This window comes from Macaca nemestrina, chromosome 11 (assembly GCF_043159975.1).
Source record: "Macaca nemestrina isolate mMacNem1 chromosome 11, mMacNem.hap1, whole genome shotgun sequence".
NCBI lineage: Eukaryota > Metazoa > Chordata > Mammalia > Primates > Cercopithecidae > Macaca > Macaca nemestrina.
Window position 1 is genome coordinate 104,673,919 of NC_092135.1, and position 16,837 is coordinate 104,690,755.

The window sequence follows — 16,837 nt, forward strand, 5'->3', positions numbered from 1 at the left end:
TTTCACTTTTATAAATGTACAAATAAATGGATATACTATACTTTAGTTCTCCATTCTGTGTTGATGAACATTTAGATTGTTTTCATTTTTTGGCTATTAGGCATCATGCTGCTATGAATATTCTTGTATATGTAACCTAGTGCACATTTGTACCTCTTTCTGTAAGGCCTGTACATAAGTAGAAAATTTGCTAAGTCATAGGGGATGTTATCAGTGTTACCAAATGATGTCAGACTGTTTTCTAAAATGGCTGAACTAGTAAATTCTACCATCAGTATTATGTATATAAGAATTTTGTTATGCCATATTTCACCAACACTTGGTATTATCAGACTTTTTGCTTTTATCTGTTCTGGTGGGTGTGACCTGATACATTAGCATGGTTTTAATTTGCATTTCCCCAGATTACAAGTGGAATTTAGCACATTTTTGTACATTTGTTGGACATGGATTTCCTTTTTTTGTGACGTGCCACTTTAATTCTTTGCCCATTTTTTAGGAGTCATTGTTTACTTAACAGACTAGAGGTAGAGGTCCTTATGGTGCATGAATTTAACAAGGTCACCAAAGACCCAGATAATTTCTGCCCCTCCATCCTGCAACCCTTAGCGTGTTGGCTTTTTGTCCTTATGCTTTGTGAACTCATGATTGTGAAGAGGATGCAAAAGCTACACATTCAAAGCTAGGAAGTAGGGATAGGAGCAAGAGGTCTTCTCCTTGTCAGTCTCTAACCTTTTATCCCAAAAACAAAATCCTCCCAGTCACTCCCTAGCCAGCTTTTACTCACGTCTTCACAGCCCAGGGGCCACTTTTAACTCTAAGAAGAGGAGAAGGGGGAATGGATAGGAAAGTGGGTGTCGAGAATGGGAGTACCAAGAATAGATGAGACAGCAGTCATGATCCATCTTTCAGGGCTGGGCACTTTGCTGTTCCAAACAAAACTGTGATCCTCTTAGCAAAGAAGGAGGGGGTTATCACCTACCAATGATATATGATCAAATGTTTTTGTTTAGAAAGAAAGAGAATATTTTAAAAATTTGAATAAATGTGGACCGAATCGTTTGGATTTTTTAAGCTTGATTCCTCTTGTCTGGTCTGTTTGTTTTCTTTACACATGTTCAGTGATGTGTTCTGTGGATTCTTACTCTGTACCAATCTTACTCGAGCTCCACGTATTGGTCAACTTCAGGGTGAGATCATTCCAACTTCCTTCTACCATCAAGGCCGGGTGATTGACTGCAGGTAACATATTAAATGTTGGAAGACCTCATAAGCCATGAGAATTACACATTTCAGAAAATCAAATTTCAAAAAAATCAGAAATCAAAGATTTTTCTAGTTTTTACAAGAGGAAAGTTAACTTAGATTTTATTATCACCTTTCATGTTGACAGTCACTTAAAAAAAACAAAGTTGTATATTGACTTGCAGCTTACATTTGCTCAAAGTTATACTAGTTAGTAGTAATATACCCTTCTTTGTCATCATAATTTTAAGAGCAGAATTATGGTGTTCATTCTAACCCATTATTAAAGTTTTAAGCATTAGAGTATGTCACTATTTGAACACTGTATGTGTTTTTTTTTTTTTATGACTGAAAAGAAAAAGAATTTAAGCTACAGTTTATGTAGTTTATGTCTGGTTTGGAAGATGGCTTAACAAATACCTAATCACATATAGAAAATATTTATTAAAATAGTAGGTAACCTATAAGCAAACATTTGATATCCAGTTGTCTGTGAGTACAAGGCATGTAGATACGAGGCTTATTTTTGTTTATCCAGGGAGTCATATTATATTCCAAATAGGTATTGTTTCCTTCAAAGTAGTCATAATTCTAAGATACTAGTTTCTTACTCAATGTTGTTGCTAAAACACTTTTGGCCTTCCGCCTACAGAATTGCCTTCAGCGTCTGCAAACTTTTAGTATCCTTAGAGTACCATATCTTCACCTTAAGTGAGATAATACAAGATATGGGATGATCCAAAAGTAATTTTAGGAAATTTATTGGGTACTAAATTGGATAATGCTGTCTCGGTCAAATGGTTACTTCTTTCCTGGCTTTTAAATGGCTCTGAAGACAATTCTAACAGGGTCTTGGACAGTGAGAGCCTTCCTGGAATAAATTTGTAGTCTCTAAAGCTAGTTACTTTGATGTATACAAGCTTTATTTGAATGTGTGTTTTCATGCCTTTAGATAAAATAGCCTTGTTAAATTATATTGTTGTATATACTAAACTAGCATATTTGTTAAATATTCAGCAAGATATTCTGTTAGTGACTATAGCATTATCATTCAAATTCAAATTATTCCCAACTTTGAAATTTTAGAAGTAAGCACTAAAACACATGAAATAATCTTATGAAACCACTGTCATATATGTGGTCTGCCATTGACTGAAATTTTTTACACAATGGTAAGTACTTGCCTATCTAAACATATCTAAACATAGAAAAGTCATACTGCCCCTTTTCTCTATTTACATATGTTTAGATAGGCAAGTACTTACCATTGTTTTATAACTGTCCACAGTATGCAGTACAGCAGTGTCAGTGTATAGTAGGCTATACCATCCAGGTTTGTGTAAGCTCATTCTATGACATTTGCACAAAGACGAAATTGACTAATGACACATTTCTTAGAATGTTATCCCCATCATTACGCTAGGCATGTCTGTAAATATCAATAGGAAATAACTGGTTTGTTTATTTTTTTCAATTATGGATAGTCAGATCTTCTGAAGTAAGAATAATATTTTTCAAAATATTTTTTATTTGCTGTTTTTGTTCATCATCTGCTTTTTTTTTTACTATGCTACATCTGAAAGCCTTGGAGAGCTACTAATATATTTGCTTCTTTTGTTCTCATACAGATACTTCTCCTTTAGTCTTAATGTTGGGTCTTGAAAACAAGTGAAGATTTAGAATATACTTTGTGCAAATGACATTTTTCTTGTTGATGTGTTTTCTAATAATGATTATGAGTTTCTTTTTCATGCTCTTTTATTAAGGAAAGGTAGGGAAAGGGGAAGAAGAAGAGGAGTAAGAAAATGCTAGGAGAAATCCACATCCACTGACAGCCTCTTCAGTTTCATGAAGAGCAAGTCTCATTCGTGTTGATGTTATATTTCTAAGTGTGGTGCGACTGGTTATATGGATATCTTTCTTGTTTTAGTGGTGCTCATGTAGTTTTAGATGATGATACGGATGTGGGCTATGTAGAAGATGGAACACCATGTGGCCCGTCTATGATGTGTTTAGATCGGAAGTGCCTACAAATTCAAGCCCTAAATATGAGCAGCTGTCCACTTGATTCCAAGGGTAAAGTCTGTTCGGGCCATGGGGTAAGTAGGTATCAATGTGACAGCTGGAACCTTCATGGTCTGGCATGGTCACAGTGGCTGGACTTTCAGCCATTCTCCTAGCCAACATGGTGAAACACCATCTCTACTAAAAATACAAAAAATAGCTGGGTGTGGTGGTGGGCACCTGTAGTCCCAGCTACTGGGGAGGCTGAGGCAGAAGAATCGCTTGAACCCGGGAGGTGAAGGTTGCAGTGAGCCGAGATCAAGCCACTGCACTCCAGCCTGGGCGACAGAGCAAGACTCCATCTCAACAATAATAACAACAACGACGACGAAAAGGCCACATTCAGCCTTGTTAATCGCAATCATGGCATTAGAATATTTCAGATTAAAAAGCTTCCTTGTTTGATTTTATCATCTCTAGTAATCTGTCCCTGAATGTATTTCTCAGGGAGATAAGGGTTTAAACATTCCTGTGTCTAGTTTGCTGATTGTTATTTATTTCATCTAGATTACAGTTCCATTCCAGCATGCTGGCGGGTCCCTGGAGAAAGAGGGAGGAGACAAAGATCACTCTGGGGTCCTCAGCTTGGCTGACTGAGAAAAGAGGGTTACCAGGGTCTAGGGGTGTTGGGATGGGGTTGGGGGGAATGCTTGTTGGGCAGGGAAGGTGCCGCCAAGTGAGTTTGGTGTTGGACATGGTGATAGTGAGGTCATACAAGGCATTGGTGATTTATGTCTCCTGGCCTTTTATCTCCAGCAATGCTTTTGAGCCCACTATCTATTAATTTATTGAATGAAGTATATAAGTTTTTAAAGTGTGTTCCTAGAAACAGCTACTTCTGAACAAAGTAGGAAAAAGTATCTTATCAGACTTTTGTATACTTAAGTAATATCATGATTCAGTTTAAGAATAACATGAATAATTCAATTTAATTTGAGAATAATAATAAATAATTGAAGAATTTCTTCCTTTTAATCTTTTTCTTTAATTAATGGAAAAAATGTTACACAATATGATCTATGCATTATTACTTCATGTCTAGTGATCACAACCATGGGAAACTTTAAAAAGAAATTCCAAATAGCTTTTAAAGCTTCCTCCCTGCCCCCATGTCTCTTTTACATCTATCACCATTATTCTACAAAATACAGTGAAAATGCTGTATCTGTTCCTTTTTCTTCACAGGTGTGTAGTAATGAAGCCACCTGCATTTGTGATTTCACCTGGGCAGGGACAGATTGCAGTATCCGGGATCCAGTCAGGAACCTTCACCCCCCCAAGGATGAAGGACCTAAGGGTTTGTGTGATTTCGGTTTCAATTCATGGAATACTGAATTCATCGACACTGTTCCAATGCATCAATATAACATTCTCATCGACTTAAGAGGAGACACATAAGGATATCTCTTTTTGCCTTTGAAGTATATAATTTATGTTACTGCAGAATTAAGGATTCTGTTATATCATATTTTTAAAATGTGTTTGAATTACTTCTTAGTCCAGAACTGAGACTGGAAAGAAGTAAATATATACATTTTCTTTAATATAGTATTCTTTTTCTCTTTCAACCTTATTCTCTTTCCATAGTCACAAATTATTTTGTAGTTTGTCTAAGCTATGCCATTTTTCTAATAGATCAAATCTTTTTGGCTGACATGAGACTCTGGTTACTTTTCAGTGTCGGAATCTCCCCAGAAGGAAGTTGTCACCTTCCAAGCTCTTTTTGAACACTCTCTTGACTAGGAAGGAGTTGGAATTCTTCACAGAACTTTCATTCTTCAAAGAAAATGTGAAAGATCTGGACCTTTGTTTTAATCAGTCATTAAGAGGAGATAAATTAGAATTTGGGGATTAGAAAGAGACTCAGGGGCCACTTAGGACCACTCTCTATTTTTGCAGATGAGAAGGCCCAGACCCTGAGGTCAGGTCACTTACTGTAGTCACTGAGGTAGTGAGAGACAAGGCTGGGACCAGGACCCAAGTCCCAAGTGCCTGATCTCAGACTCTTGTTCTCTGCCCATCCATTATATCATCTTTTTTTTTTTTTTTTTTTTTTTTTTTGACAGGATCTTGCTCTGTCACCCAGGTAAGAGTGCAGTGGCACAATCATGGCTCACTGAAGCCTCAAACTGTAAGGCCCAAGAATCCTGCCACCATGCCCGGCTAATTTTTTTATTTTTTGTAGAGACAGGGTGTTGCTATGTTGCCCAGGCTGGTCTTGAACTCCTGGCCTCAAGTGATCCTTCCGCCTTGGCCTCTCAAAGTGCTGGGATTATAGGTGTGAACCACTGCGCCCGCCCCTCTTACATCATCTTTTTTTTTTTTTTTTTTTTTGGAGACAAAGTCTCGCTCTGTTGCCCAGGCTGGAATACAGTGGTATGATCTTGGCTCACTGCAACCTCTTGCCGCCCGGGTTCAAGCCATTCTCCTGCCTCAGCCTCCTGAGTAGCTGGGATTACAGGCACCTGCCACTGCACCTGGCTAATTTTTGTATTTTTAGTGGAGACAGGGTTTTACCATCTTGGCCAGGCTGATCTTGAACTCATGACCTCGTGATCCACCCACCTCGGCTGGGATTACAGGTGTGAGCTACCGTGCCCGGCCTCTTACATAATCTTATAATGTAGTCTGTGTTATCAGGAGTATGGTAATCATTTTTCATTATTCTCCCGATTCCCAACCCCTCATACAATTTTCAAAGATCTAGAAAAACCATCAGTCACAAACAGCATCTGTTACATTGTACCTGAGAAGCCAAGGAAATACTAGAACCAGTTTTTATATACAGGGAGGACATTGTACATCAGCTTCTTTATCATGGTACTGCTAACAGTTTTTTTTGTACGTAACTGCCATGCTTTTCTCTGACAGGTTGGAAAATGCATATAGGATTAGTACCATTTTGATCCGCTTAGTTTTGGATGAAAATTTATTGAAACTCTCTGAACGTCAGTATCGTTTATGTGGGAAAAGATGATTTCAGATGCAGATAAAACTCTGTAGTCCTCAATTCCTGAAGAGATTTAGGCTGATTCAGACGCATGTGAATTGTTCAGTAATAGTGGGTGTGTTAAAACACACATTTTATGCATTTGCTTAATATGCCCATGATATTAAAATTCGGTAAGAATCATAATCACACCCTCACAGTCTATTTCTGTTCTCTTCCTTCTATTTCTAAAAGGGAACGTATTCCACTTTTACACTTAGTCTTTTGTTACTTTAAAACTAGAACAAAAAATTCTTGGATCCACCTTCTGAAGTTAGATTTAGAGAAGATTTAAGCTGTAACAAGAGGAGCCAAGGTTCATTCTTTCCAGATTTTCTCTCCACAGTGTGTCTGTGATTTTTTTTTTAAGATCTAGATGCTGTTTCCTCAAGTGATGTATAAAGATGCCTCAAAGAGTCTAAGAGCTAAATTTACTTAGACTCTGCCTTTTTTCTTTAAGTAGGGTACAGGATTATTAATTGTCTAGTTGTATAATATCTATTCCCTGTTCCTTCACCCACCCATGCCTAAAAATCTTTGGAGGCATTCAGTAAAGAAAGCCACGTTCTAGAGAAAGAGTACTCATAGCTGCCTTTTGTTTTGTTTTGCCTTGCTCTCTCCATTTAATGTGGTAGCATCCCACACTATCTTTAAAAAAAAAAAAAAAACAACTTTTTTGATCCTTCAAGGAATACGTAACTTACTGAAGAAAAATTTGAAAATACAGAAAATATTAAAACTCAGAGGTGCTCAAGATAAGCATTATTGGGCCTGGTGCAGTGGTTCATGCCTGTAATCCCAGGACTTTGGGAGGCCGAGGGCAGGTGGATCACCTAAGGTCAGGAGTTTGAGACCAGCCTGGCCAACATGGTGAAACCCTGTCTCTACTGAAAACACAAAAATTAGCCGGTAATGATGGCACGTGCCTGTAATCCCAGCTACTTGGGAAGCTGAGGCGTGAGAATTGAGCTTGAACCCAGAAGGTAGAGGTTGCAGTGAGCCAAGATTGTGCCACTATACTCCAGCCTGGGTGACAGAGTGAGACATTGAGTCCCCTACTCATCCCCCCCAAAAAGAGGCCAGGCAGGGTGGCTTACACCTGTTATCCCAGCACTTTGGGAGGCCCAGGCAGGTGGATCACCTGGGGTCAGGAGTTTGAGACCAGACTGGCCAACATGGTGAAACCCCATCTCTAGTAAAAATACAAAGATTAGCTGGGTGTGGTGGTGCATGCCTGTAATCCCAGCTACTCGGGAGGCTGAGGTAGGAGAATTGCTTGAACCCAGGACGGGGAGGTTACAGTGAGCCAAGATCGTGCCATTGTACTCCAGCCTGGGTAACAGAGCGAGATTCCATCTCAAAAAAAGAAAAAGAGATAAGCATTCTGGTATGCTTCTTTCCTGTTGCATGTTTTCTTTTTCCATTCTTAATGAAGACAGTGTAGTCACTGTAAAGGTATTCATTGGTTCTAAAATTATTAAAAACCTTATGAATCTCTAATAATTTTGATTAAATTGAAAATAAGTCATTAAATGAAATAAATGACCTAGTTATTTTTACAAATGTTTAGATTTCCAGAAAAATCAAGCAATTTTAGTACAAGTAAATAATAGCTTTTATCTACAATAGCTATCTGTATCTTTTTAACCTCTTTTAAAAACTCTATTAATCTACTGGTAAAACAGAAACTAAAAAACTTTGTTGTAGATTATATTGTTTTGTTTTTGATTGTCAGGTTAAAAGAAGATTCCAAGTGATAAATTATGTGCTTTTCTTTTTATTCAGTTAGCAAATATTTATTGACTGTCTACTATTTAAAAGATAACATATGCTTGGCATACAGACACTTCATAAATATTACACTCTTTCAAAATACGTAAAGGAAATGAGATGTGACATGCTAGTGCCGCTTTTCAGTTTGTCCATATTCATTTGTTTTGTTGCCTTGCTGAAGAGTAATAGGTAATGGACTCAAGTTATTAAAACAATCAGTGTTTTATTGACTGTAGGCTCAGCAGTGTGTGGGACACTAAGATTTTTCTCAAAAACTGCATATTGTGACTGGGCGCGGTGGCTCACACCTGTAATCCCAGCACTTTGGGAGGCCGAGGTGGGCAGATCATGAGGTCAGGAGATCGAGAGCATCCTAGCTAACACGGTGAAACCCTGTCTCTACTAAAAATACAAAAAATTAGCCGGGCAAGGTGGCGGGCGCCTGTAGTCCCAGCTACTTGGGAGCCTGAGGCAGGAGAATGGTGTGAACCCAGGAGGCGGAGCTTGTGGTGAGCCGAGATCATGCCACTGCCCTCCAGCCTGGGCAACAGAGTGAGACACTGTCTCAGAAAACAAAAACAAAAAACTGCATGTTGTGTCTTTTTTCTCATGATCCAACTGGTTTGATTGGCGCCTGCCTGATTGAGCACAGTGTTTGGGCCCTCCCCAAATGCTTGCCGTTTATAATGGGCACCACCCACAGTGGCCAATCATATCCATAGATGAAGGTTTTCTGTATAGGTGCAGTAAGAGTATTAAAAATACTTAGTTTTATTTAATTTCAATGTGCTTCCATTATATAGGGAAAAAAATTCAAGAAGCATAATGAAAATATGGCCTTTTAAAAAATCATGAACATGGACATAAAAGATAAATTGTACCCGACTGCCCTTTGGATCAAGACCAAATTAGTAAAAATGAAGGCGAATATTATGACTCCATCTTCATTGATTTGAGAATGTCAGAAATGAACTGACGTGTTTTGGGTATTTATTTTAACTGTAAGTTCCTGGAAGAATAGGAAATTCAACCTCTCCTGTGTGGGAACTGAAAGCATACCTGAAAGCATTGCCACTGGAGTCACCCTGTACTTGCTCCAGTTGTCCGCTATGGACCCATAATTTAAGGCCTGCTAGATTATTCACGCCAACTTCTCAAACCAAACTATTGAAAGACAAGAAATAGGATCTCAAAGCACAACCCATGTGAGCAAGGATTTTTTTAAAAGGATTTTTGTCACGTTACTTTATTTTTTCTACATTGTTGTTTATTTCACATACAAAAACCCTGTCTTAATTTTATTTTTAATTTTTTATATTTTTAAAGCCTAGTCCTTCTCTCAACTTATTTCCACTGAAATCATTATAGAAAATTATTTTGCTTTGTTCTACAAGGACAGAATGTATTTTAACTCTGTTTAAAAGACCTAGAATTCTCTCCTGTTACAGGGAGATCCACATCAAGTACCCTAATTGTTGTCTGTATATAGACACCTTCTCAAGGTGCTTACTGTAGAATACAGTGGATATTTTCTCATGTGATAGTTTACATCACCATTGTAAGAAGGAAGAGAAACTGGGACATAGCTGATGTTTTCAGTGGTATGTGTGGGCAGAGATATTATTCCTGGGAAGCTTTGGTCAGACCTTTTTATCACAACCACACTCATCAAATCAGAGATAAAAAGGGCCTTAGAAACAATTCAGTCTAGACCCCTTGTTTTACAAATAAAAAACTAAGTTTTCAGGGTTAACAGTGAGTGAGTGGCAGAGCCAAGAATATAGCATAATCACCTTATCTTGAGCCAAATGCTTTTTTCTGTTATTTCACACTCCTGTTTTGAAGTTGAATAATGAGGCTAGGCACAGTGGCTCATGCCTGTGATCCCGATCACAACACTTTAAGGAGGCTGAGGTGGGCGAATTGCTTGAGCCCAGGAATTCCAGACCAGCCTGAGAAACATGGAAAAACCCCATCTATACAAAAAAATAAAAAAATTAGCTCGGTGTGGTGGCATGTGCCTGTAGTCCTAGGTACTTGGGAGGCTGAAGAGGGAGGATCACCTAATCCCATGAGGCAGAGGTTGCAGTGAGCCAAGATCACACCACTGCACTCCAGCCTGAGCAAGAGAGTAAGACCCTTCTCAAAAACAAACAAACAAACAAAAAAGCTGAATGTTAAGTTATTCTACTAGTTCTTATAGCATAATAGCTAGTAGAAAGCGAAACAGTAACTAGGTAGTAATCAGGCTTATTAGCTGATCCATTACTTGTCAATGGTGCTTTTTATGGAATTAGATAAGAAAGGAAGTATTGTATTATTAGCATTTAGTATTTTTAAAACAATAGTTTTGAAATCTTGCTTTCTAAAGTATTAACCTTGAGGAGTATTTAGTGTTTACATTTACCTTTTGCAATATATCCTTTTGGTGACTATCTTTGTCAGTGCACAAATCTTTGATTTTATAATTTAGATGATTAGATATGAGAAGTTATCCTTATCATATATGATTATGCTTATGTATAATTATGTGCTACTTGGATTTTTTTTTTCAAATAACAATGGCCTTATCAATAACCCAAGGATATATTAAGTTTAAAAATTTTTTAATACCTGTGAATTTATTTTGTTTCAGTTCAGAAAAACTATTTTCATTGACAGCATAAACTGAAATATATCCTTACATGAAATTATTTATTTTGCAACCTTTTAGACATTTGTCCATGTGTCTAAAAATGAACTTGTTTTTTTCTTTTTTGGAAAAGAGTAAGGAGATCTGATTGTACGTATAATGTATTGAAATGTGGAGCTACATACCAATATTATACACTAGTACATAAAGAGTTTATTTAGTATTTACTTTTCTAGTCTTGAATTGTAGTGGAATAATAAATCCCTGAAGAAAGAACTTTGGTCCATGGAATACAAATGATGACTCTGATGCCTCCTGCCTGTGAAGTATTAAAAGATACAGGATTTTAACCCCCTTTGGAATCACGTGGGAAAATAATGCACCTTCTTATTTGAGAAACTCTCTAAAAATAAGGGGGAAAAAACCCACTCAATTTCAAAACAGCACATTTTCAAAATGTCTGTAGCATGACTTGTCTATAAAGGAATTCTACATATAAAGTAGAAAATCTTAAGAAAAGGATAAAATTTATAGTTTTTGATATTTTATACTTACCAAAAATTCTATCTTTTAGCACAAGTAAACCTAGATAGCAGGGACCAAGACTAAAATTAAACCAACAAGTAATGGAAATAAGCAAGTAAACAAAAATGAAAACATTCTGCTAGGTAATAAACAGATTCCACAAACACGTTATACTGAAAAGTAAGTGTATCAAAGAGTTAGGGAGCAAAGTTAAGTTCATAATACAAGGATTGTGTTGTCAGCTAGAAGCTGTAAGAGTTCCATCTCCAGGTTTGGTAGGATGAGAAGGAAAATAAGATATATCATCGTGTGTCCAGTATAGTTCCTTGAACAACAACAACAAAAAAGATAGTAGGTAATGAATGAGTGAATTAATGAATAAATTACAGAATAGATAAATTAGTATAGAAGTAGAATTTTTTTCCATGAGATGATAAATTCTTTGTAGCTATGAAAAGTAGCTGCAACCTTCATTTTCAAATATGTCCCCTGTAAAAATCCACCCACCCGTGAGCTACTCAGTTAATTTATGTCGAGGTGATGCACAAGTTCCTACTTGCCACAACAAAGTTCAGCGCTCTCTAAAGGGAGAGAACAAAGCAGGATAGACAAAAAGAAAATCTTCACATCTTTAAGAGATAACCATGTTCAGTACAGTGACAAAGAATCAAATGGTACTTTACATGTATTTGCAGGATACTGTGTAACTCAAAGTAGTGGAAGGGAGAGAGAACAGGGAGGGTAGGGATGCTTTTGAGAAAGCTTTTTTTCCCACTCTTATCTTGCTTTAGCGTTAAGAGTACTTATCAGTTAAGAATGTAGAGATAATTATTCTTTCTCATTGGAGATTACAGACTATATCTGTTCATCTTGAACATCCATTTGAAGCCTCTGTAGAAATGTCTTGTTCCTCTGGTTGTATTTCTAAAACCTACATGATTTTGTCTTGTTTCTGCAGTGAGAAATTATATCCATAGCAAAGACAAAAGCCTTTTAAAATTATTTTTATTTATCTTTCATATAGTTCTTACAATTTCTAAGAAATTAACATTCATTTAGTATCACAGTTTATGGGAGAGGGTTTTTTCCTATTATTTAGCATACGTGGCTTATATAAAAATTGCAGAAGTCATAGGACTGTCATGTGTTGCAGCTCTGAGAACCAATGCCTAAAACTTAAGCAAAAAAAAAAAAAAAAAAGTTATGGCCAGGCACAGTGGCTCACACCTGTAATCCCAGCATTTTGGGAGGCCGGAGGCAGGCAGACCACGAGGTCAGGAGTTTGAGACCAGCCTGGCCAATGTGGTGAAACCCTGTCTCTAAAAATACAAAAATTAGCCAGGCGTGGTGGGGCGCACCTGTAGTCCCAGCTGCTTGGGAGGCTGAGGCAGAAGAATTGCTTGAACCCAGGAGGCAGAGATTGCAGTGATGCAGTGAGCTGAGATCGTGCCACTGCACTCCAGCCTGGATGACAGAGCAAGACTCCATCTCAAAAAAAAAGTTATAAAATATGTATTTTTAGTATTCTGAAAGCAAGGGTTTTCTAAGGTCTTTTTAAAAATGAGGCTTCATATTTGGAATGCCTTTCAATCCCAGTATTTGCCTCCATAACTTGAAAATCAGAGTAGTTCAGGTGATTTTGAGTTCTAACATATTGTCATAGTGGGGAAACATTGCTGCCACCTTCAGTGTTGGTCTTCTTCCCTTAGCCTTCAACACTCTCAGGGGACTTTTCTGTTCTCTGTTGTGTCCCCATCTTTTTTGTTTGTTTGTTTTTTTAAGAATCCAGGTTGTGCTTAGTCAATGATAAAACTAGAATTTCTCCCTTACATTATTATCTTGTGATAAGATGAAGCAGTATACAGTTGCTTAACAGGGTTAGAAATCCAAGATTCTCTCTCTCCCTCTGGGAGAATATTTAACTGAAAATGTCAGTGAGCCCAATTGTAAGCCTTAAAAAATGGTGGCTTTGAGTCGTGGATCTTTGTTTTGTTTCACTGTCTCAGAGCACACAATACACGTGAAGGGCAGCCTTGTTGAAGCCAATCTCTGTTTTCATGGAAAAGGTGATCTGAATTTGATTTCTATAGAAATACGAGATAAAGTGTATGTCCACACACTTGTGTGCACACAGGCACAGACATACAACTGCAAACAATGTGTCTTCCAACTTTAACACCAAACTTCATTTTGCCTTTGAAGGGGGAACCTTGGGGACCCCCACTCATTCCATGCCCATTTTCCAGGATAGGAAAGCTGTATACAGAAGCAGTGACATAAAGTTATTCAGAGTCTCACTCTGGTAGTCATCTACCACTTGGTGGTCTGAAGCAATTAATATGGTTTCCCAGAGACCCTAACTTTCTATCACAGCATAGTTTATCCACTTGAGACTACTACTAAACAAAAAACAAAATGTCCAAATACTATGACAGAAATCCAAACATTGCAGACTTATTTGAAATATACTTTTCAATAACTTCCCAGGTAAACATGTATTTACTTTTAAAGCTATTCTGTCTTGAATTTCTAAGGATCTTCACAAAACTGAATGATATATTCTGAATTTTGAAAAGATGTAGCTTCTTAGGCGTATTTTACAGTTTGCGAATTTTATAAACAATTACCACTGGCTTATTACTTTTGTAATTAAAATACAGATTTGCTGTTATGCAATTTAAATTACTTTTTAATTTTACCTCACATCTGGTAGGAACTATAACAGATTGAATTATTTGTGTGTTTATAAATATGTATAAGATAATTATGTTTTTTAAAATTAGGATGTGCGGAGTTTGAATGTAAATTCACAGTTATCCTCAAATATCTTCAATGTGTATGTAGATCTTAATTTCAAATCTTATAGCAAAAAAAATTCAATATTTAGCCAACTTTCAAAGCATGTCCTGAATAGATTATTTTGTATGTTAGTGAAATTAGTGTGTCATTTCCTTTGTTAAAAAATCTCCGTTTTCCCTCCACACAGTGAATATGGCCACAAGCAGGCTAATAGGGGCCGTGGCGGGCACCATTCTGGCCCTGGGGGTGATTTTTGGAGGCACAGGGTGGGGAATAGAGTAAGCATCCTTGCCAGTTTCAGAGTGTTTCTGTGTGGTGCCTGGTGTGTGAGGCAATGCCTGTACCTGACCCCATGTCTCGTCCTGTTGACCGTGTTTCCTGTGGTAGTGCACCTTGTGGTGTGACTTGGATATTGCTTGTGTCCTGTGGTTTTCTTTTGTCCTGTAGAACCTTCTCCTGTCTGGAACAATGTGGGGCATAACATAACACTGGGTGTGCTTCCGATATCTTCACAATTAAGGCAAGAGTCCCAACACTTCCATTGCTCCTCCACTTTGTAAAAGTAATTTTAAAATACAGACTTTTTTTTTAACCATTTATTGGCAAAGATACTTTTATGTGTGTGTTTTCTTAGGATTCTTGTAATAAAGTTAATCTGTGCCAGTCAAATAAACTTACATATATAACTAGAAATTATCAACAGTTATAGCACCTTTTAAAGGTGATAAAAATGATAACTACTAATGTTTTCTTCATGTATTTAGAGTGACATAGGAGGCTGCAGCTTAACTTTTTTAAAAAGGAGATATTTAGCATACTGCCTTCCTATTTTTCCTGTAAAATAGGTTAATAATTCAAAATTGAAGTCTACATAAATATTTGGAAGCAAGGAGCATTAAGAATGAAAAAATATTTAATCCAAACCTGTATAACCATAAGTGAACAGCTGCAAATCACCTGGTGGGTTGGTCTTAAAAGTAGCCAGGGTGTAAATAAATATATTGTGTGCCCCTTGCCCATTAAGCTGTCACAGAAATACAGTTCTCCTGATGCTTTGATTTAGGGTGCTCTGTACTTGATCCACATCCTCAGAATAGCTGTCAGTTCTCCATGGGACACTGCTTCCTAAGATTGCTAATCTGTAGATTAAAATATTATCATGATTTTTTTCTTCTCTCTCTAATTAGAAAAAGAATATTTAAGAATGGCAGACATAACCCTTTACACAGTCTTTTCTATCTACTCTGGTGGTGGTGACACTTCAAAGTGGCCCAGGAATGAATTATTAGTATCTTCAGGAATCACTAGATATCTTTTACTCAGCCACCCCAAATCATGGGCTTATTGTGAATATCAGACAAGTTTTTCTTTAGTTCCATTGGTTAAAACAAATGGGTGCTCCTCTTACGTACTGGAATTGGGAGACCCAGGCACCAAAATAGCATTAAGAGGGAAGCAGGTTCATAGGTCACACCTTGTGTTGAAGATGACATGAGTCTTCTTTCTCCTGGATTCAGGGACTTTGACCAGACTTTGATCTTCCAACTCACAACTCATCGCTATGGACTGTGAAGCTGGTTAGCACAGGGGAAGCTAGAAATACTAGAAAAGAGATTTTGTTTCTCCTTGTGTGTTAGAAAACAAAGACCATAACAGGGATAAAAATATTTAGAGACAAGAACTTTGTCCTGTAAAATTTCCCCTTGGATCTGTTGACTGGGTTATATACAGAAGAAACATTCCTCTTTCAGGGCCAGCTCCATGCATGCATTTATGTGAAATTCCTCCTTGACAAATGTTAGTTTTCTGAAAATCATCCCAAATGCATTTTTTAACATTATACATTGGCTGTAACTTTGGTGTCCTTAAATGTACTAATAGAAAGGATGAATTTAATAATCCTTCCTTTAAGTCTTAGAGATAGGTAAAATCAAAGAGGCCTTTCTTGTAACATATAGTCCTTGTTATCAGCATTTGTTTTCATCAGTCATTTCCAGTTTTGTTCGTTTGTGACTATTTCTAATTGTGACAGGTAAGTCTGTGTAAGTGTATATATATTTTTTCTAAAGATAGATTTGTTATTCCTAGTTTATGAGCACTAGTTGTCTCTTAGCTTACTGATTTTTTTCCCTTCAAATTCCAAGTTTTAGCATAATTGCTCAAGGAGTAAATATAGTTTTTAAAAAATAATGTAGTACAATATAGATTGTCTTAACGTTTCTTAGTTTAACTGACAGAGTAATGTTCATTCAGTCACTAAGAATTCCATGGGCAGTTTTTTGTTTTTGTTTTTTTAATTTCTACTCCTTAGTTTATAAGTCAGGAATCATTTTTCATGAGTTATGTATTGATTCTAATCCTAACCTATGTTTTCTGAAGCTAACTAAGTGTAAATCATATCCAAAGCATAGAGTATGTACATGGTTATATATTTTTTAATGTTTGTTTTGAAATTTGATTCTCTGTTGAAATGTGGGGAGGAAATACATGTAAATGGAATAAAGTTTCATTAAAACAGAAGTTAGCAAACTTTCTGTAAAGGGCCAGATGGTAAATAGTTTTAGCTTTCAGCCTACAGGGTTGTCTGTCACAACTTCTCAACAATGCTGTCTTAGCATGAAAGCGGCCATAAACAATATGTAAATGAATGCGCATGGCTGGGTTCTGATAAAACTTATTTGCAAAAACAGACAGTGGGGCTAGATTTGGTCTGTGGGCTCTAGTTTGCTGATCCTTGACTTATAGGATATGTTTTAGAGTCAAACAAATCTGTGTTCACATCTTGCCACTATCACTCACTAACTTCTAGA

General features: G+C 37.0%; 1 protein-coding gene across 4 annotated transcripts in view; it reads left to right on the forward strand.

Annotated features, from left to right (window-relative positions):
* Nucleotides 1-16,837, forward strand: part of LOC105468025 (ADAM metallopeptidase domain 23) — a 170,539-nt gene that overhangs the window by 142,545 nt on the left and 11,157 nt on the right. For 2 of the 4 annotated variants that reach the window (XM_011717926.3, XM_011717925.3), the window contains exons 22-24: nucleotides 1,123-1,242; nucleotides 3,176-3,344; nucleotides 4,495-4,606. In XM_011717926.3, the coding sequence (XP_011716228.2) occupies nucleotides 1,123-1,242; nucleotides 3,176-3,344; nucleotides 4,495-4,606 (401 nt within the window). Of the gene's footprint in view, nucleotides 1-1,122; nucleotides 1,243-3,175; nucleotides 3,345-4,494; nucleotides 4,607-4,987; nucleotides 5,346-14,214; nucleotides 14,306-16,837 lie in introns of those variants that run through there. The other 2 variants (XM_011717927.3, XM_011717928.3) reach the window with 2 other exon arrangements.